This window comes from Cyprinus carpio, chromosome B3 (genome assembly GCF_018340385.1).
Source record: "Cyprinus carpio isolate SPL01 chromosome B3, ASM1834038v1, whole genome shotgun sequence".
In the NCBI taxonomy this organism is placed as follows: Eukaryota; Metazoa; Chordata; class Actinopteri; order Cypriniformes; family Cyprinidae; genus Cyprinus; species Cyprinus carpio.
Genome location: NC_056599.1, coordinates 33039207 through 33062525, shown reverse-complemented (window position 1 = coordinate 33062525; position 23319 = coordinate 33039207). Strand labels below are relative to the sequence as shown.

Genomic DNA, 23319 nt, shown 5'->3' with positions numbered 1-23319 from the left:
TTAGACATGCTTTTTGATTAATACAATTCAATGTAACCATTAAAATGGAGTCTAGAAAAATGAAAATGAAAAAAAAAAAAAAAATTGGGGAAAAAATAATTTCATAGGGCCCTAATGCAATGAATGAAAGAATAACTTTACTCATACTCATTCACAATATTTCTAACGTAAATCATTCGTTCTTTGGAGTTGCAACGTTACTCTAATATTTGAACAAAAGCACACATTTAGAAATAAAATATTTTTATTTTCATACAGCAGTGATCTACAAGATCTCAGGCCAGCATCAACAGAAAAGTGCATTGATACAATCAAAGCCAAATGAATAGCTTCCCCCAAGCAGAAGATAAATAAATCACTATCCACTGGCTGACAATGGATCATTATTCAGTGTTAAGACTATGCTGATAAAAGCAAAGCTCCCTCGTTCTAAAAGCATCGATGATCTAAAAGACAAAATGAGCTAAAAGGGCTTGTGTAGATGACGGTGTTGCCTGCACACTGGACGAGGTCTCGACTCTCGACTGTGCTCCTCGAGGCCAGCTGAGCGAGTTAGCCAGCTAACTCTGGTAAACGTGCTTACTTGAACACGGCTCTGCTTTCCAGTCACTGGAAGCACAATGCTTTAATCACTTCACGCTCAGCTCCTCCATTAGTTACCAGCTCGAGTGTTTTGAGGGTTAGAGACCAGTTCAGACAGCATCAACAGTACATGTAAGTTGAGTTTCTCATCAGTGTTTCGGTTCACATCACTATCATCAGGAGTTTCTGCTAACGCAGGTTCCCATCTAGTGTACATGTTAGAAAATATCTTGACAATGATTTAAAAAAAACTTAAGATCACACCCATCTTCTCTCATATATTTACAGAATGATACTCTGAAAGTTAAGCATCTGATTATGGATCATTACAACTAAATGCATGTACATTGATTCCCTCTCTCTCTCTCTATATATATATACACACACATGTATGTGTGTCAGTGTGTATACATTAATACACACACAGAGAGAGAGGTTTAAAGGGGACTGACATAAATAGTGGTTGAACAGTATGTGATGTGTGTGTGTGTGTGTGTGTGTATAAGTCCTGTGAGTACTCCCAGCATCCTCGGTGGTTTTGATCAGATGAGGGGAGCTGATCTGTCATTGGTGACTGTGGGCCGAAGTTTGACGGTAGCGAATGGATTCCCTCCCCTACAGACACAACACACGGTTACTCCAGCTGCTTGTATGCAGAGACTGCTCATACTTCGTATTTCGGACCAAACTTTAAGAAAAAGTTTAATGACTTGTAAATGAATTAACAAAACATACACAAATTGTTAGCATATATCACTTATGAATGTTTTGTAAATGATTAGTTCATTAACTAATCTTGACAAACTAAATGACTTAAAACTGAACGTTATTATAAAGTGTTACCCATAAATCTGTATGAAATAGTGCTGTCAAACGATTAATCCAAAATAAAAGTCTTTGTTTACATAATATATGAGTGTGTCCTGTGTGTATTTATGTATATATAAATACAAACACATGCATGTATACATTTAAGAAAAATGTTGTTTATATTAAATATATTTATGTATAATTTAAAAAATAATCATATAAAATGTAAAAATGTATATACATGTAAATATTTTCAAAATATATACTGTGTGTGTGTTATATACACATAATAAATAAACACAGTACACAAACATATATTATGTAACAAAAACTTTTCTTTTGGATGCGTTTAATCACGATAAATCATTTGACAGCACTAGTATGAAAATTTTTCCACTGTTAACAAACCCACCCCAACTATGACTTTGAGGTCACAACTTGACTGTAATTTAATATAATTAAAACATCTTTTCAGTATATAATGGTGAGAAAAATATAATTAAAATACAATCAAATCAAATAAAGAAATAAACCCATCTTATAACACATAATAAAATCACATTTAATTTGTTTGGATTATTTTTATAAACAGACTGACAAACTAAACCTGTACTGACACAGGACTGACTGACAAACTAACCCTGTTTTTCAAATGCAGACAATCAGATCTCCATTCCTGAAAGGAGAGGGCCTCCTCTGACTTCCAGCTTCAGAGAATTATCTGTCTGTCAATCATTAAACTAGTCTGGACCCAACATTTTATGTTTGTCTCTTATTTCGTTGTCTGTCCACCTGCCTAATACGAAGAATCTAGGACCTAGTAAAGCAAAAATCTCTAAAACCATGCAGGTGTGTTCATGAACCATCACCATCCTCAACCTTACTTCTCCAGCAAGATGGATTTATGGTCAGCAATATATCCTTTAATCCAAGCCCTTTTCAACATTAAACTTCTAATATATTGACAATATTGACAACACCATTTAATATTTCTTTAAGCTATAATAAATAAATCAAAATTCAAAGACAAAAGTAATACATTTCAGGTTTCTTTGATGAATAAAAAGTTAAAGACAACAGCACTTCATTAAAATAGAAATGTTTTCTAACAATATAAGTCTTTACTATCACTTTTAATCTATTTACCACACCCTGAATAAAAGGTAATAATTTCTTTCAAAAAACCCAACTTGACCCCAACCTTTTGAACGGTAGTATATATTGTTACATAAAGATTACTATTTTTTAAAAATGCAGTTCTTTTTATCATTTTATTCGAAGAAATACCATAGGTTAAAAAAAAAAAAAACTTTTTGAAACATTAATAATAAATTAACATATTAGAATGATTTCTGAAGGATCATGTGACACTGAAGAATGGAGTAATGATGCTGAAAATTCAGCTTTGCATCACAGAAATAAATTTCACTTTGAAGTATCTTAAAATAGAAAACCATTATTTTAAATTGTAATAATATTTCACATTATTACCTTTTTCCTGTATTTTTGTTCAAATAAATGAAGCCTTCATGAGCATAAGAGACTTATTTTAAAAAACATTACAAATCTGCAGTATATGTAATTTCACTAGTTGATGAGTCACATTACATGAAGCTCTGAAGACAGAATACTCACCCTAGGATAGGATGCTTTGGCAGCCCGTTTGACTGAGGCACCACCTACAGGAAACAAAGAGCAGGACACGTCACATCTACAGAGCAGACAGCAGGAGTGTGTTCAGTGGGTAAAAGCCCAAAATAAAACAGACACTCATACTAGCAGTACTGCACAGCTTATACTGTATACTATACCCTAAAAGTGCACAACAACAACAAAAACCAGTAATATACTCCCTTGTTGTTACTTGACCCTAATGTTGCATGTTTAATCCAGCAGCAAGTAGAATACATTTTTTTTGTTTTTCAGAAAAAAAGCTTATTTCGATTATTAATCCAAATTTTGTGCACAAATGTTATAATGTTTAGAAGAATAATGAAGATGAATCATGATTCATTGCTTCTGGTTCCATTTAGGCATTCCATGCACATTCCTACATCCAGCAGTCACACAGGTCTGATGTCTAACAGGAAGACAGTCAATCACACGGAAGAGTCGACTCACTGACGGTCTGGAATCTAGTCCTGCTAGAAACGCCAGTCCAGTTAACCTCGTGTTAAAGATGCACGATATGGTATAAAAGCACACATGATCTGATTACGCTTATCAGGTATGAGTGTCTGCTACAAACAGGGAGTCTTTCATATAGGCGGTCTAGGAATTTGCATGCAAATTCATATCTCAGTCACTGTCTTATGCATATGCACGCATATATCAGGCATGCAAATTTAAAAGCAGATATTAAAACGCACTGCTATGTGTTTCTGGGTGCTTGTTTACTGACTCATGTCAAGAGTCCACCCACAAGTCTTTATGATATGCTGGCCTCAAGATATGACTTCAGTCCAGGGCTGCATGATTAGTCAGAATAAAACCCAAATCGTGATATGGCTTGGTGCGATTACAAAATCACAGAGGCTGTGATTTAATTAAATAGATACATGTGCTTCAAAAAGATACATGTGAGCAGCTCATGATCCAGTGTTTTTAGTGTCTATACAGGTGCTCTGATTTTGGGAAAGGCAACATGAACCAACCATCATCCCAAACTTGCAAGGAGAAGCACTTATAATATTCTGAAGTTTAGTGCTTTGCTAAAATCAGAATCTTAAGTATGAGCAACAGTAACCACTATACTTGTGTACGATTCATAACAATGAGTGCAGGACTGAGATCTGAGCACTGAGCTGGTCTCTCCACTAGAGGGCAGATGTGTACCACAGTAAATGTACACAGGAAAGAGATGCCTCTTGATTCAGTTAGTGGGCATCTGGCATCATAATGGTCCACTGCTGTCATACAGCTGTGCATATTTACTCCAGGCACCAGCAAGATCTTGTCTGTGACATAAACATGGCCGTATATCATATCTATCTGGTTAGACCTGTCATTTCGTGTGGCCTGAAAGCCAATTTTCCCAACCTAAATATCGATCTTATCCATCACGTATAACATACAGTAAGACTAGTCAGAGTGTTCAGATGTTTTCTAATGTTACAGGCTCTTTCATGCATAGTGTCACTATTTGCATTCTTCTGAGATTCACATCTACTGTAGTCTTGTATCAGATTCTGCAGTTTTCTTTTTTCTTTTCATGCAAACAAAAAACAAGGTAGGGAGCATTTTTCATACAATGCCTTCACCTGTGAGCGTTCAAGACCCGTTCTCCCCCACCCTGATGGATAAAATACATTGTCTGTTGAAAAACACAGCCTCCGCTTCTCTTGAACAGGACAATATCCTTTCCTGCTTGACATCTTCTAATACAAGAGTGTCTGCATTTACCCTGGCTTTCCAGGGCGGAGAGACGAGCTTGGCTTGAGTAATTGCATGGCACGAGTCCCTCGTTCGCCACAGCGATGAGCCAACCCTCGGCAGGGAGGACAGGTGCCGAACAACAGGGCTTCACACCTACAGATCTGGCTCCTGTACTTCTATTGTGTGCACAATATCAGGAGGTGAGCTTTCGCTTCCTGCGGGGTCAATGAATGGGTGGATTTGCGACTAGGTTTCAGGTTGAAGTTCGAGTGGAATTGCATTGGAAAGGTGGAGCCGTGGCCCGGATGTGCGTGTGTGACGGGAGGCGGGGGCTCAGCGGAGGAGCGATTAATATTTCACCGCGTCCAGAGAGTGGAGTATCCAGTTTCACAGCCTGGCCATCGACACCCGCGGCCCACAAACATCACAAATCAGGGCTCCCTCCAAACAAATAGCACTACATATGCAGGTGGCTCTTTCAGAGTCATTAGACCTCATCAACTTAAAAGGTGCACCTGGAACGAGATCGTGTGTCTCATCAGACTAGCCCTACCACTTAAATTAGCATGAGCATAATACAATAGATGCGGACCGTGACCTTATGTCATTGCCTGACTTGCGTAACACGCTGCTCTGTGAAATCGCCCACAGTCCAACAGTTCTGGGAATCAGCAAAATCCCGTCATTTACACGTATGTGCCTCTGCCCACAGTTCTGCCACATGTGTTTGCATGCGTGCAGATAAAACTGGCTATGGTGTTTTGGATGTATTGTCATGTTATAAATACCATACAGTCTAAAGCCTCCTTTTCAACATCTCTGACGTTCACATACGATTGTTGCATTCCATTTCCACCCCTAGTGAGATTAAAGGTGCAGCATATAATGTTGACTGCTAGTGGTTGAAATGGGAACTGCAGTCCAAATTCAAAATATTGGAGAGAATCGTTTCTCTTGACCCCTCCTACTCAGGCTAAATACTCACAGGGGTTGCCAGATTGAGGACACACAACCCGAGGTGTTACAATATTCTTGGGTGAAATCACACAGACCAGAACAGAAACAGACATTCTGACAAGGAACACATTTTAAAGTAGAGTAACTTGCTGTAGCATCTTGTTTTTTGGAGAAACAAGTATGTGAACTTGTTTCCTAAATATATATGAGCATGTTTCTTAAATATCTGCAAACAAACATGTTCTTCCCCTGACCAAAGATTTTTCTAGTAGACTAGTAGCCGTTCATTGAAATGGATAGTTCACCCAAAAACATTCTGTCATTAATTACTCGCCCTCATGTCGTTCCAAACCCATAAGAACTTAGATCATCTTCAGAACACAAATTAAGATATTTTTGATGCATTCCGAGAGCTCTCTGACCACACACAGACAGCAACTCAACTGACACATTCAAGGTCCAGAAAGGTATTATGAACATCATTAAAATAGTCCATGTGACATCAGTGGTTCAACCTTATTTTTATGATGCTACGAGAATACTTTGTGCACAAAAAACAAAACAAAACCAAAATAATGACCTTATTCAACATTTTATTTATACAAAGACTGTTTTATGTATAGCATGTACATTCCTCTTCTTGTAAACAAGGCGCATGCGCAAGAGAAGAAATAGTTGAATAAAGTCATTATTTTAGTTTTCTTTGCACACAAAAAGTATTTTTCGTGAACCACTGATGTCACATGGACTATTTTAACAACTATTTTACTACCTTTCAGGGTCTTGCACATGGTAGTTGCATTGCTGTCTATGCAGGGTCAGAAAGCTATAGGATTTCATCAAAATATCTTAATTTGTGATCTGAAGATGAACAAAGGTCTTATGGGTTTGGAACGAAATGAGGGTGAGTAACTGATGACAGAATTATATTTTTTTGGGTGAACTAAGCCTTTAAGCCGCCAGTCGATTAAGCGTGTGTTTATATTACAGAAAACACTAGTTTCTTAATAAATTATTAATCTCCTTGCTATTTTTTCTGAAACATTCATAGTTATTACATTTGCAGCAAGCTTAATGTGTGTGCTTGAGTGGGCAAGAGGCTATATCTTAAAGGGCTTATTATGGTAATAATGATAACAATATATATTTAAGTAATTATGCTTTAGTACTAGCAAAAAAAAAAAAAAAAAAAAAAAAAATTCCATATAGCACCTTTTATACTGAGTTCAGCTGATGTCTGGTCACATATCACAGGTCTCCCAGTGTGTATGTATCAGCTGTTTAACCACAAAATGTGTCCAGTAATTTTATCATGCTGTTTTGGGTCTTGGGTTTTTAAACATTAACACTTCAAGTGTTTCATAATGTGAAGCTGGTTTTGCTTATATGTCAGAGGTATCATTTATTTGTTATGAATAATCTTATTTTTGGGTTTGCTGCATTTAAGTTAGAAAAAAGATGAAAGTCTTTTTCATTTATTAATTTATTTATTACTTTAATTATTGATGTATATATTACATAACCACCATGTAGATGTTACTACATTCTTATGTAATCTATACATTTGGGGTTAAATTTTTAAAGCAAAAATATGGGAATTACATTACTGATACCGTTTTAACTCCCACTCCTTTACAATTTAGAATATGATCTGTAACCAAGTCTCATGATGTTGAGTATAGCATACACTTAAAAGTGAATACTTTTTTGTTTTTATCTTTGGCAAAAAGCAAACACGCTAAAATAAACAGTGAGATGTGGTGGGCTTGAAAGGGTAGCTTTTGTTTATTTTTTGCTGTCACTGAGGTGACACTCTTTTGAGAGAGCAGTTTGGATTTAGCATTGCTCCACCGGCAAACCTCTTTAAAGTGATCCTGATCCTTTGATCCACTCCGACGTGAGGACTGCAACTGCATGCACGTCATGACACGGCCTAGACACTCTGACACTGACACACATACACACCGATACCTGAGAGAACTTCACATGAGCTTCTATTATTCCTAAACTAAATTCAATAAATACACCCTAACTTATGCCAAATAGCATTTAGAGCTTAAATAGACTTACTTTTTCTTACAGTGATGCTTGCCAATGGAAAAATTACCACTGTGATGTCAAGGTGTTGCTAACCATTTGCTATGGAATTCTCGAAGACTATTTACACCTATATGATACAGTTCAATGAATGTAAAAGGGATATTTTTGGCCTATTTTATCGCCTGTGAGGTGACAAACACAGATCAACCATAATCTGACTGTAGGAACCCAGCATAAAGAGAAGGCAACACAAGCAGCATTCAGGTAGGTTACAGTGGTAGAGGAGGAGGAAGATGAAGAAGACTGACCGGGTTTTCATATGTGGAGGTGTATGTCTGCATCAGACTCTTGGTGGAGTTTCTCCTGACAGGGGAATCGTTGTAGTCCGCTGGAGGCAGAACCATCATGTCGTCCTCTGGGTCCTTCTGCATGAGGTTGGCCACACTCTTACTGCGCATCGGAGGATTTCCAGCAATACTACAACAAAAATCACAACACCTTTCAGCAGAAGAAACCTTTATTTAGATTGCATTTTAACATGTTTACTAACCAACTACTCTGACAAAAATGGAGCACATAATTCAATGCTATAAGCTCTGGTCAGTATCAAAGGAAATCTCCTCAACCATGTCATGGTTCATACACTCTTAAAAATAAAGGTTACAAAAGGGTGTTTTTGCAATGATACCATAGAAAAAACATATTTGGGAAAAATGGAATTCTCCATTAAAAGACCTTCAAAATGATTTCTGATTTGTTGGAATCGGAGTCATACCCATTTGAAGATGATAGTGAAGTCCTCCGTCTTTTCTTATTATTAATTACTATATTAATAATCACAATACAGCTTTTATTTTATCTTTGCTATTATAAATAAGAACGGATGCAAAAAAAACATAACGCATTACCTTTATAATTTTAAGCATTCATGTACGAAAAACAATAATAAACAAATAACGCATTACCTTTATAATTTTAAGCATTCATGTACAAAAACAATCAAATGTAATAACAGGGTTCCCACACCTTGATTAACTTCAAACTCAAGGACCTTTCAAGGACTTTCCAGGTCCAATACCCTCAAATTCAAGGACTTAATGTGGAAAATGATCTGATATTAACTTTTGCATGGATTTTATTGTAAAGAGCTTAGGCTCATGTAACCAGAAGTTTTAAGATATATGAATATGCTTTAAATAACCTTTAAGATATATGAAATAGCCGCTTAAATTTTTTCTTGCCTCATGGGATTTCATTATCTTAACAAGCAAAGCAATTCAACATTCGTTTCACAGTGTGTCTGTGAAACACAGAGGTACCATCGTAGTAGTTTTGTGCGTGCATGAACACCATGTAGGGTGACCATATTTTAGTTTACCAAAAAGAGGACAGTGGGTGCGGGCGGGGCGAGGGGCTGGGGTGTGGTTGGTTGGTGGTTAAAGTAGTGCCCAAAGTAGTGCAATGACCATATCCCAAATATCAAAACTGAAAAATGTCATTTCCATACCTAAAATACATATTGTACAGTCACTGTTATGCATATTGACCATAAACACAGCTAAAAAGCTTCCTACCAGTGGCCCTCCTTCACAAAACTTAACATCTAGCACAGTTTTATCATAGGCAGAATGCAAAATGTTTCAATACAAGCATTTTAGTCAAATGTAATTAAGCAACATTGCAAACCTTTAACCCACAGGGAAAATCAACCCATTAACAGTTTAAAAGTAGCCATAGGAAAAAGAAAAAAAATGCGGACTTGGCAACCCTCCATTCAACACGAGCTGCAGGAGTCAGATTTGATTCAGATTTCATGGGTTGAGGAGAGAGAGAGATGGCTGATTCAAAAGAGATTTAAATACTCTACGTATTGATGGCGGCTCCCTGATACGTAAAAATTATGCAATGTTAGAATGTTTGCAGGGAGTGGGCGGGATTGGACACAAAAATCATGGACGATCATGGGCGATTCAGAAATCCCAGCCAGACGCATTTTTTAGGTCAAAAAAGAGGACATGTCTGGGATAATTAGGAAATATGGTCACTCTAACGTTATGGCAACGTACAACACAAGGTACCTCATGCGCGAAACACTTAACGTAGCGTGTAAATGCATGTAACTAATGTAAATCAAGCAAGCTTGTATGCATAGGCCACAAATTGTTGGCGAAATAACACATTAGCGAACCAGGGGGGATAATATGGATTTTTTTTTTCCAGAAAACTTGACACAAACTTCCACAAAATAAATTCAAGCACCTTCAAGGACCTGCATCAATGTATGTTTATTTTCAAAAATTTTCCAGGGGCTTGAATTTTTTTTTCAGATTCACAAACTTTCAAGGATTTCAAGGACCTGCGGGAACCCTGTAAAAATAACTTAAGCGTGTTCATTACAAATAAATTGATTATTCAAACTACAAAAGCAGTTCAGTGAAGTGCAGCGAGTGATTCCCTCTTTTCTTTTATTGTTAGATTAACATTATGATAATGATCTAATATAATGTTACACATCAGATGTTTTCCCCCAACAGTTCCCTAAGTGTTCACTTAAGACAGAGCAGATGATGTTTGTGTGAATTCTGAAATACTGTAATTCTGTATGTGTGTGTATTTATCGAGATCGCGCGCCGTTATATGCACGCACTTCGGATGACAGTCAGCGCGAGAAGCGAGTGGAGAAAATGTACAAATAAAAATAAGAATTATTTTTTTTTGCCTGTAGCTCAAAATAGCCAGTGCGAAATTTACACTCATTTCGCAGAGTACCACCAAATTGTCACAGTTTTAATGACGTACAGAACGCAATGCCTCAGAAAATCCAATCTGACTGTTTACACGATAGTCTCATTGGCACATATCTGATTTAGATCCGATTTATTTCTACATATGAATGAGGCCTGAAACCGATCTTGAAATATCCGAATGCATGCGTTTTTTTCCCGTTTACACTGTCATATAACAGATCCGATCTGTGTCACATATTAGCAAAAAATCGGAATTGGGTCACATTTAACTGGCAGTGAAAACAAGGCCTATGTTTAAAAGTGTAGTTCAAACATATTATTAAAATTTACTGACATATCACTTGAGAATTATTGATATAAAAATTATACTTTTATTTGGGGTACTACTTGAGCACAATACACATTTCTTAATATTAAGCCTAAAATGTGTTTTAATGCCACTATTGACAAGGATTGTATGTTTGAATAATATCAGTCTTTAAATGCAAGATATACTATTATAGCATACTTGCAAAAGTTACACTTTAACAATCAAATATAAGTCACTATATCTGTAGTTGGATGTAAGCACTATTTCTGCACAATTAAAGTACATTAACTACAAAATTAGTTGATCCAATTTAGCAGACTTTAATACTTAGCAAGAAATAAATGCATTTCAAACACATTTTAGTATATTTATCTTTCCACTAAGGCAGATTGTTTTTTTCTTTCCATTTTATTGAATTTATATTGTCTAGAAAATTTGATGACTTATCCCTTTCATTTATTTCCATGACTAGTCCATATCTGGAAACCACACGTGGTACAAAGTAAATCAGCACACCATGTTAGATAGCACGCATAATCGGCAAACTGTATTTGGTGCTCTCACTGTTGGCTGCAACACAAAAGGCTTTTTGATCAGGCATTACAGGAACCCCTCAGGGTCCAGGAGGATAGGATTTCATTTGACATCAGAAAGCATTAAGTCTTGTGTTCTTCAAGCAAACATTAGCAGAGGTAGGTGCATGATCTGACCTCACACACTTTGAATAATACCAGTGGGAAAGAGCACAAGGGATTAGAAGTCTCACGAAGCGTGCCTGCATCAGTCTGGGTAAAGTCTATTTCTAATGTTTCGCTCTCTGCTCTCTTCAAAGAGTGTGCAAAATCTGCAGCTCTCAATATATACCATTTAATCAATCAACCATTAAAGCTGAAGTGTGTCATTTTATCAATGATGGTTTCCCTAAAATCTGTTAACACTGTGATGCTATGTTAACATCGCTGTTTGTTTAAGCATGCAACATTGCATTGACTCGACCAATGGTGTGAGTTTGGGGCGGGACTAACGGTTTGTCCAACCAATAGAAGTTGTAGGGTGTGTTCAGGAAACCTGCTTGAAAACTGCTTCTGGCGATGCCAAATGACACACGGTCAAACTTATTTGACCTCTGCAATACAGAAAAAACTAATATCTGAGAATGTGGTTTTTGAGATAAAGGATGTAATAGTCTTAAAATAGGGCTTGACTGCTGTGAAGCTTATGTTTCCTTCTCTTCAGAAGCACAGCGATCAGTATCAGAGCTAATCAGGACAACAAAGAACCATGTTAGTGTGTGTGTGTGGTATCTGATTACCTGTTATTTACCGCTAGCTCTGTGTATACGCGACAGTAAGATGATGGAAACCAGCCCCGTCTGTAAAAACACACACAGACAGACAACAAGTCAGTTAGAGCGGATGCTTTTATCTGGCGCTGGATAAATGGCTCTTATGTCTGCTCAGTGTTTACTGAACACAGTCTGGGATTGTGGGACATAAAACACTGAGAGAAGCATTTTGAAAACCATCTGAACATGGAGAGTTGCATTGCATTCTCAGAAAGGAAATCCAAGCAGAAGGCCATCATCTGAACGTGCAGTGGTGTGAGGTGACAGATGACATCAAATGCACACAGGATGGCCTGTCTTTACTTCACGCACAATGGCAGTGTTTGTCTTGGTGTGGCCATTTTTCTCAGGACTTTATGTTCTTGTAATCCAAGGGAATGTGAATACTGATGGTTTCTACAACCGCCTCCACCCCTGAAAGGCACGGGGAAAGACAAATAACATCTTGCATGGAGTTTTATGTAGACTCTGAATGTGGCAGCACTACTCTCTGATCAAGTGAACCAGCAGAGACTGGACGATGATAACCCTGTAAAGTCTGACATTTATAAAATATGTAAAAGGTTGTGTATGTATCAAAGTTGATATGTCAGGCTTGTATGGTTCATGGAGTATGATATGGGAGAATATGGAGCTCAAAACAAAGAGGAAAAAAAAAACATTAATTTATTAAAATAATTCAAAAAAATCACACCAAACATCAAAAAAAAAAAAAAATACACTTTTATATTGCAATAATTTCACATTCAATCTTCAAATTAATGTAGAAACAACAGAGACAGCATATTTTTAATATTTGTATCTTTTTTTTATAAATGAAGACCAGTATCACTGACATTTTTTCTTCTTCTAATATTTAACCATTGACTGTAGCCATTTAACATTACAATATAATTGAGAACAATCAATTTTAACATTTATTAGACAAAAAAAACAACAACTAATTAAAGCAAACTTAAAACAATCGTCACATAAACCCATTATATTAAATGTCATATTTAGCTGCCCTTCACCAAGTAAGAAATATACAGAAATTGAATAAAGTCATCAAACACTAAACTCTAAATTAAATGCTATTACTTTAAGAGCTGCTGCTGCTGAATGTGACGCGGATCCGACACGCATGCTCGTAGTTTCATTGGCACTTTAATATGAAATGATATGGGCTACAGCACACGCTGCCATATTTGTGCGTGCAATTGGATTGAGCACACGCTACGAGCACAGTTTAAAGTGGATTGCACGTATGAAAAGTCTCTCATTTGATGTGATTGTCTAAATAAACAATTCTTGTCAAGAAAAAAAAAAAAAAAAAAGACAGAAGCAGCAGTTGTGAGTGGGGTGGCCAACCCTAGCCCTGCCCCTGCATTAAACATTTTTAACGGCGTTAATTTTTGATCAAAGCTCACTGAAATGCAATGCAATACAATGACTGATAGATGAACGTATAAGCTCCAATATGTAGGAATTGTGTAATAAAATTTCCGAAAATAACTTGCACAGTGATATATTTCCTCCAGTTGTGTACTTACAATATCTCAAAAGTCTCCAAAGATTTTTTATTTCAGAGAAATTCCGATTTTAAATAACTGGCCGTCCCAGAAAAAATATGTCGCCTCTCAGTGACGCAATGTCCTCTCTATACTTTTTTTCCGGTGTAGACCATGTGATGTTCCACCACACCGGAATATCACATGGTCAAATGTGGAAGTGGTGGTTATGTTATAGCCGCGCGTATGGTTTGGTTGTCGTTGTTATGGATCACGATAACTCTTTGGCGAGTATTGAAGTGCCAGTAAAACGTAAGTTATATTGCTCTTTGTACTAAGGTAAGGATTTTTATCACGTGTGGTGACCGAGATTATGGCAGTACAATTAAATACAATCGGATATGTGTTGTTAAAAATATATTTAGTCATTACTTGCAAATGTTCGTTCAAATTTACTTTTTAGAACGATTGGTTTGAGCACGTTAAACAACACGGCATTAACCATAAACACGTAACACTGCACAACATTAACCCAACAAATCATTTAACAAATAGCTGTAAGTTGTAACGGGATAATATAGTATAACATTTCACGTTCCTTGCAGTTCATTAATTATGATGACATAAAATAATACGATCATATATACAGGTAATACAAAAACGAATAAATTACCTCATCCGTGATCATGATTCGTTTATCCAATTTAGATACATTGCTATGGTGAAAACGCATTAAAAACGACATCTCCCATCGTCACCTGCTTCATAGCGTCATCAAGCTTCGCCTTTGTCTCAATGAAATGCAATGCAATACAATGACTGATAGATGAACGTATAAATTCCTAAATTAAGTCTTTTTGATCAAAGCTCACTGAAATGCAATGCAATACAATGACTGATAGATGAACATATAAATTCCTAAAAAGCCTGATGGATTGTATTTGATAGATTTTTAGAACTTTTCTAAAAAATATGAAAGTTGTTTTAGTCCAGTAAATGATCATTTTGAGAAATTTTTGATCATGTTGACAAATTAAGAGGCCTTAGAATTTTGCATAGTTAGTATGATACAGTAGGCTTTATAGGGGTAATGCTTTAACAGAGTTTCTTAAAAAAAAAAAAAAAAAAAATTTACTGCATCTCATCACCTTTTAAGACTAAACAGAGCTTTGTATTTTCTACTCCTCTGCATAAAATCATACGTGCTGATTCTTTAAAAAAACCCAAGGAACTAAATTGGTCGAAAAATCATATATTGTAACTTCAAAAATTTGTTTTCCCCTCAAAGCACTCTATAGTCAACACTTAAACCCCATGCAGCGAAGAACCATGAGGAACCTTCATTTTAGGGAGGAAAAAAAGACTAGTCAGTGGAATGTCTAAATGTATGAACAACTTCCTGAACTCTGTATATTTAGGCTCCCTCTAGTGTTTCTTAGTCATGTAAAATACAATAAATGCCACCCTTCAATAGCACATCTGAATAAACGGGTTAAATAACCTTCAACCATAAAGTTTATGGGTGAAGGTGGTGAATTTACTACAAAAGCAATGCATCAATGGCTGTAGCAGTAAGGCTCTGAAGACCCCATGAAAACAAAAGTGGAGTTTTTTGGCTTTTAGTCCACATCTGTTAGCTTTAAGGTTATGTATTTACATTCTAGTATCCTCGGAAATGATGACCACGTTGAAATCTTTCTCTTCTAGGACAGCAAAGCAAACTTTTTATATTGCTTTCAATGTAGACACTGCAAATCTCAGGCCAAATCCCTTCACTTTTGCCCTCGTGTTCATGCTCCATGTGAAGAAATGTTAATATTTGTCTTTCTGTGCTTGGGTGTGCTTTTCAGTGTACTTTAAATCAACAGACCAGAGGAGCCGCGGTACAGTGACAGTGATCTGTAGACACAGGCTGGAAAGTTTCACCAGTGATTTTAAGTTCATTTCCTGCTTGGCATTAAAGAACATGAGAGGACATTTTAATTGACCTCGCAAATGTATTATTAATAACAACCGTCAATCAGGCTGAAGTTCTCTTTAAATAGAAGCACTCAGTCTGTCTGAACAGGTCGTCGTAGTGTTTTAAAATGCCTCGTTTAGCAAATGGTGCTTGCGTGTAATTTGGCACATATTAATGGGTTGCTAGGTGACAAGTCTGACTTCGTGTATCGTTCCCTATAGGGTTTAGACAAGTTTGATGTTGTTTTTAAAGCAGAACACCACCAACACACATAACAACTGAGTGAGTCAAACTACAGATTACCCAAAAATGCAAAGTGTGAGAAAATGACAATGTTCATTTTTGGATGAATTATTCCTTTAAAGACTCATTCTAATGGTGCGTTCACACCAGACGCGAATGAAGCGTTAAGTGCGAGTGATTTACATGTTAAGTCAATGCAAAAACACTAAAAACAATCACCAAGACCTAACACAGAAATGACGCTGTTCGAGTGAAATATTTCAGCTGTTTGACGCGCATAACGCGTGATTCGCGCGAGTTGAAAAATCTGAACTTTGGCGAAAATTCGCACCGCGTTAACCAATCAGGAGCGTGCTCTAGTAGTGATGTGATTATGACATAGCGAGCTGAGGCAGAAATGCGAAACAACAACCACTAAAGAGACATCAGAGCCAGCGGCAAATGTCAGAAGCAGAGTCGACACTGCTCTCGTCGGTAAACAAGAGCACTGAGCTCCTGCTGATCGGGTGGAGCTGATCGTCTCCGAAATAGGAGAAGCATTTTTAAATAGGCGCTGTCTGTATAAAATAAACTGCAGATTTGAGTTTTAAATAACTACATTCTTGCCTGAAATGCTTTTAAAACTACATTTCATGACAATATAACAGTAATTTTTAAATTATCCGAATAAATGGTGGTTGAAATCACAATGCTGTGTGAACTCAACTGGCAGAAGCACCTCCAATGACGTGAATTCGTGTCTGTTGTGAAGTGAATTTCACACGCGAATGAAGTGAGTAAACTCAAAATGTTCAAGTGTCCAACTACAAAAAATAGCGCGATTTATTTGCGAAAGTTGCATCTGGTGTGAACGCACAGTAAGAATCAACTGATTTAAATAATACGCAATTTTTGGATGAATAAATTTAAAAGCAGTAAGTCTTTACAGCAACCTGTCAAAAAAAAAAAAAAGTTCAGTTTAAGTTGAAGAAACTGTTACAGAAATATATTACTTAATGTAGTGATAGTACTACTAATAAAAATATTTTAACCAGAAATATTTATCAATATTTACCAGAATTTATTTACCAGAAAATTGTAAATGCACAACACATGATTTCTGAACACATTTCTAAAAAAATTATTATTATTATTATTATTTTTTTTTTAATAAAATCAGTTAGAGATGTTTTTGATTATTAACATTTAATGAAACCATTAAAATGGAATCCAGAAAAATAATGGAAAACAGAATTTGGTAAAAAATAAAACTGGATTTGAGGAAAAAAAAAAGCAATTTCATAGCGCCTTAAAACAAAGCCTAGAAAAAGGGGTTTCCAAGGTACCGGCTGTGAATTGGTCATGTCTCAAACATCCAAAGCAGCACCCAATGTATTCGGTCATATTGCAGAGAAAAACATGAGGGATTCACTGGAAAGCACTGGAAAGGAAAATAACCTACGATTGAATTGTAAATTTACTACTTGTCTTCATCCTGAAAGTTTATTAGCTCTATTCCAACTTCTGATTTGACTTCTGTGGCAAAGATATTGACGGCTCTGAATGCATTCAGAGCACACCCTGTCTGTTTTGCCATCTGGTAGCATTCTCTCAAACCAACAACATCAGTTTTTGGCAGGAACGCTGGCGTTCAGACCATTTTCTCTGCCATAACTGTGTTATTCTGATTACGTCTCCTCCACCTGCTGAAAGTCCTCGGGTCCTTGGGGGGACTGTGTTCTGCATCTCAGATAAGCTGCCGCCCCGTCTGCTCTCTCTCAAAACAGGACTTCATGTGGCTTTGACTGACACCACAATGAACTAGGTTTTCTTCATCTCCGCTGGTTTGCAGACTGGCACCAGCAGCTGTGCACACATAATGTCTCTTCACATCCTGAGCCACTTTGGTACATCCGAGATGGACTGACTCACCAGCCAAACAACTTCACCTGGACAACGTTCTTAAAAATGTTGGGCTGTTTTTAATTACATTTTTGGCAATCCAAAAATTATCAAGTTTTGGTTGCAAAGCTAAATGATTATTACTATTGTCATTATCAACTGTAAACAACAGACATGCCTCCATGAACCAGCTCTAGTGTGAAAAGCTCATATAAATGAGACACGTTGACAAGCTTCACTCACTGTTTGTTTTTCTGCAGCTCTCCGTAAAGCCAGCCATCTCTCTCGTCAGGAATCAGCAGTGAGATAATGTCTCCTTCTTCAAAACTCAGTAGCGTGTTGTTGTTTCCAGACTTGTGAGGGAAAATGGTGCGCACTTTGGGTCTTCTGTCTATGTGATTGAGGCCAGTGGCCATCGACACAGACCTAGACAATCCGCTGTCCTCGTTGCTGTATTCTGGAGGAAAAAAGACAGACAACACGTCTCCCAAGGCCCTCAAAGCTTCATTTTTAATGATAAACATAGCAAATTTGACAAAACAAATCAGTGAATTAGAAATTGTTTGATATGATTTTAATACTTGCAATGTGACAATTCTAAGTGAAACAGGATATTCAACAAGAACAAAATATTCATCAGGAACTGACTGGACTGGAAAACATTCAGCATATCAATGCAAAAAAAAAAAAAAAAAAAGAGGCAAAAACACAACAACAATGACGACGACAACAACAACAAGTGCTGTTATTGTAAACTAAAACTATATATATATATATATATATATATATATATATATATATATATATATATATATATATATATATATATATATATATATATATATATATATATATATAATATATATATATATATATATATATATATTTATATTCGATTAAAAAAAAAAAAAAGCCACTAATAACAAAAAAAAAAAAACTATACTATACTATAACCCAAACAAAAAAACTAATAACAAATAAAAAAAACACAAAAATAAAAATTACAAAAATAAAAAAAATATTACTAAAATGAATAATAATGTAAAAATAAATAAATAATTTCTTAAGTACTATAATAATGTATAAAAAAATAAAATGTACCCCAAAAGGTCCATTATTTTATGATATATCATTAATTTATTATTCTATATCTACAGTATATTATCTATTAAATATATAATTGCTAATATCTATAAGTTAACTGGCATTAAAATTACATAAAACTATTACATTGACTAAATTACATTGAAAAGGCTGCAATTCCTGCGTCACCTACAACCGAAGCCTACAACAATGCCTAAATAGCCATTTAACTATTTGAACAATATGAGTCATGCACAATAAATCAGGAATGTGTTTTAAGAAAGCAAAAATTCCAAATTCGAACCTTTAGATTACTTGTGTTAGATAACAAGGTGAGACTGGTAGAATAAATCCACATAATATTTAAGTCCTACCAGACTCTCTCTCCTCTCTCCTGGAGGTCTCCTGATTGAACATGTTGGCCAGGGGACTCGTCTGAGGTGGTGCTGGAGGTGCTGGAATCATAGCGTCTGAGTTAGCCTGTACAAGTAAAGAAAACGCAGGAAAGCATTCATGAACACAACAGGCTCTATGGATTTATTGTGTAGTGTAGGAGCTGGTGTCCTCACTCTGTTGTGGTGCTGGAGGGCTGGAGACGCCTGGGGAGTGTTGGACGCTGGAGTGCGTAGACCTTCAATCATGGACATTACACTATCGGGGACATTGGCAGCGTCACCGCATTTGTCCTGCCAGGTGGACAGGTTCTCCGTCAGAAGTTCTCGAGCCTTCAAGGACACAAGAAAGTATTAGACGCAGGAGTTTTAACTGCTGAGAGAGCTATAATCATGAAGGTCTCCTTCTCTCGTGATGAAATAACAAACAGTGTGGATTTCTGCTCGCCCACTGAAGTAAACCTTTTCATGGAAATTAGAGATCTGGTAGGAGAAGTTGCAGTGCTTGTCCACCAGGAAGCAGAAGCGCCTCTTCTCCTCCAGCAGAGCCTCCCGGCAGCCTTCAGCGATGAACTTCTGCATGTCCATCTGACGGTGAGTGAGAGTCTCAAGACACTGCAGAGAAAAGATAAGAAGGTCGCAGCGTGTTCATGGCTTTGTGAAGATGACATCACTTCTTCGGTGTGAACTAATAAAAGCATTATAAAGGAACAAAGCGTCCCATCAGATTGAATGTCAGGTGCTGTGACAGAAACAAGTGTCAAAGGAACTGTATTTAAATCTCCAGATAGTTTGGGCCCTATGCCGCCTCAATATGTGACCCTGGAGCACAAAATCAGTCTTAAGTCATTGGGGTATATTTGTAGCAATACCCAAAAATACATTGTATGGGTCAAAATGATTGATTTTTATTTAATGCCAAAAATCATTAGGATATTAAGTAAAGATCATGTTCCATGAAGATATTTTGCAAATTTCCTACCGTAAATATATTAAAACCTAATTTTTGATTAGTAATATGCATGGCTAAGAACTTCATTTGGACAGCTTTAAAGGTGATTTTCTCAATATTTAGATTTTTTTTCGGCACTCTCAGATTCCAGATTTTCAAATAGTTGTATCTTGGCCAAATACTGTCCTATCCTAACAAACCATACATCAATTGAAAGGTTATTTATTCAGCTCTCAGATGATGCATAAATCTCAATTTCGAAAAATTGACCCTTATGACTGGTTTTGTGGTCCAGGGTCACATATAAGAGTACATGAACACATGGATATAATCTCTAGAACTGCCCTGAGACTCACTTCATGACCATTTTACAGTTTCTTTTGAAAAAAAAAAGAAAAAAAAAAAGTTTGGTTTAACTTGAAGAAACTGACAGAAATATTACTTAATGTAGTGATAATACTACTAATAAAAATATTATTAATTTACCTTAAAATTACCTTATTTTTAAAGGAATATTTACCAGAAAAATGTAAATACTAGTGCTGTCAGATGATAAATCCCGATTAATCACATCCAAAATAAGAGTTTATTTTCATAATGTGTGTGTGTATTGTGTATATTTATTTATACATAATAAATATACACAGTACACACACACATTATGTAAATAAAAACTTATTTTGGATGTGATTAATCGGGATTTATCATCTGATCGGATTTATCATTGTTGACAGCAAAAAAGTAAATTCCAACAAATGACCATATTTCTGGGATTTTTTTTTTTTTTTTTTTTAATAAAATCATTAAATTAGACTGAAAGAAATCAATCAATTACTTAATATTTAATAAAACCATTAAATGGAAAACAGAAATTGGTAAAAATAAAATGGAATTTAAGAAAACATTTCATTAGGGATGCACAGTATTATTGTAATGTTATGGGAATCAGCTGATAAAGGCTTAAAATGTAAACATCGGCATCAGCCGATCTGGACATAAAATATGCCGATATGCCTTGCCAACAAGACGGACAGCTCACATGTACTCAGGGTGTGATAGTGATAAAATAACGTCAGTAGTGTGGTCATTCTTGAAGCGAACTTTTGCATTGCTGCATTTAATTTGAGAATGCATGTACAGAAGACGTCCGGTGTGCAAGAGATTCAACACTTTCTAGCACCAAGCAACAACCGCCACAACACTCCCCCCTGGTCCCAAATCCCTTCCAATTAAGCCTTTTAATTAAAAAAAAATAATAATAAAAAAAAAAAAAAAAAAAAAACCTTTAACAAAGTTTATTACTTATAACAAAATTCCTAAAATGTTTTTGCTCAAAACTAACCATAATTCAAAATAATTTGCTTATAATTTCCACACAGTAGAGACTTGGTGTCATTTCAAAACAAAGGGAAATATATATCGGTATTGGCATTTGCCAAAATGATTTGAACAATATCGGCATATTGGATATTGACAAAATTCTAATATCGTGTATCCCTCTATTTCACAATTTTTGTTAAACTTTTAATAAATTGTTTAATATTGTAAATGTCTTGATTTCAATTAATTACACATGCTTTTTGATGAATAAAAAAATGGCCTCCCGATACTCAGACCTGTTCAGCATGTACAATAAACGATAATGGTTAAATATCACAGTACAGCCTCAGCTGTCAGCTTTAATAGTTATTACGTCAACGTGGAATTGGCAAGGATGAAGGATGAAGTTTGAGTTGTGAAGTCGACAAGTTGTGCACAAGCCTGACTGAGATTTGAGAGCTGCTGCTGATTTACAGTGAATAATGACTTGACTTTTGGTCCGTTCCTCACTCTGTGGTTTAATTATGCAACACATGTTAAGTATGTGGCCTGTGGAAGCAGTTGCATGCAGGTGTATTCACACAGACACACCCTCACAGCGGCATAATGCAGGTGACGTAAGAGCATTCATCTCACAATTGGTTTCATCAGCTCTCCGCTCCTCACAGATGACACTGTGATCTCACTGATGAATGAAAGCCAAGAACACACCACATCCCTCTCTCCTTCCCTCACTGGCTGTCATGGAAGAGAGTAAATTTGGCTTTTGGTGTTATTAGTCACAATGGTTTTGCTTTCACTCAACTTTGAGCTTTCGATATTGTTTTTATCTCTCTTTATAAAAAAAAAAAAAAAAAAAAAAAAAAAAAGATTCAATGATGCTACTATTTTAGAAATAACATTTGGGCATCTTACGTAAAGCCTCTCCCAGCATAATAAAGATGTCTGGATCAAAGGTCAAAATTACAAAAGAATTTAATAGGTGAATAGGCTGACTTTTTTTTTTTAATTCATTCCACTGATCAAAACGAAACTGCGATAACTATATAACACACAATAAATATTTTGTTGGTGACTGCACCTATTTACATTTAAATACTGAATAAAATATGCAAACTAAGATTTTTAAATATATACACATTTGTATTTTTAATCAGGTGCTACAGACCTCGCAGAAAAAGTATTTTATGTGTGATCAACAACTCACTGGTTGGCATAAGACTGCATTTATTACATTAAAATAAAATACATAAAACAATAATTTTGTGAAATATTACTATAATTTAAAATAACCGTTTTCTGTTGTAATGTATTGTAAAATGTAATTTATTCATGTGATTTGATGCTCAATAAACATTTATAAACATTATTATCAATGTTGGAAACAGTTGTGCTGCTTCATATTGTTGTGGAAACATTTATTTGATCTTTTGTAACATTGTAAATGTCCACACTGTCATTTTTGATCAATTTAATATGTCTATGAACAACAACAATAAAAATCTACACATTAATTTCTTTAAAAAATTAAAAGCTGTACTGCCCTGAACTTCTGAACCATAGTGCATGTAAATAAATGTTTTTTAAACTAATTTTAAATGGTTTGACATTTGAGAAGCTTGGACGGTGAATGAGTTGGCCTAGATTCTGCAAAAAACAAGTGACGTGGTATAAAAAGTCACTGACCTTAAGGTAAACAACCTATTAGGAAACATAATATAAAACCTATTATAAAACAAAAAATAACACCTATAATACAACCAAAAAGTCACCTATAGGACATCTAAAAACACACAAAACCAGAACTTAATTAGTAGGATGTGGCGACATCA

At 35.8% G+C, this 23319-nt stretch overlaps 1 protein-coding gene across 1 annotated transcript in view; it reads right to left on the bottom strand.

Annotated features, from left to right (window-relative positions):
- Window positions 1–226: 226 nt before the first annotated feature.
- Window positions 227–23319, bottom strand: part of baiap2l1b (BAR/IMD domain containing adaptor protein 2 like 1b) — a 57766-nt gene continuing 34673 nt past the window's right edge. The window contains exons 7-14 of the mRNA XM_042720863.1: window positions 19678–19830; window positions 19393–19548; window positions 19198–19303; window positions 17984–18197; window positions 12134–12193; window positions 8073–8241; window positions 3028–3071; window positions 227–1197 (exon numbers count right to left, since the gene is read on the bottom strand). Of these exons, the coding sequence (XP_042576797.1) occupies window positions 1125–1197; window positions 3028–3071; window positions 8073–8241; window positions 12134–12193; window positions 17984–18197; window positions 19198–19303; window positions 19393–19548; window positions 19678–19830 (975 nt within the window). The 3' untranslated portion in view covers window positions 227–1124. The remainder of the gene's footprint in view (window positions 1198–3027; window positions 3072–8072; window positions 8242–12133; window positions 12194–17983; window positions 18198–19197; window positions 19304–19392; window positions 19549–19677; window positions 19831–23319) is intronic.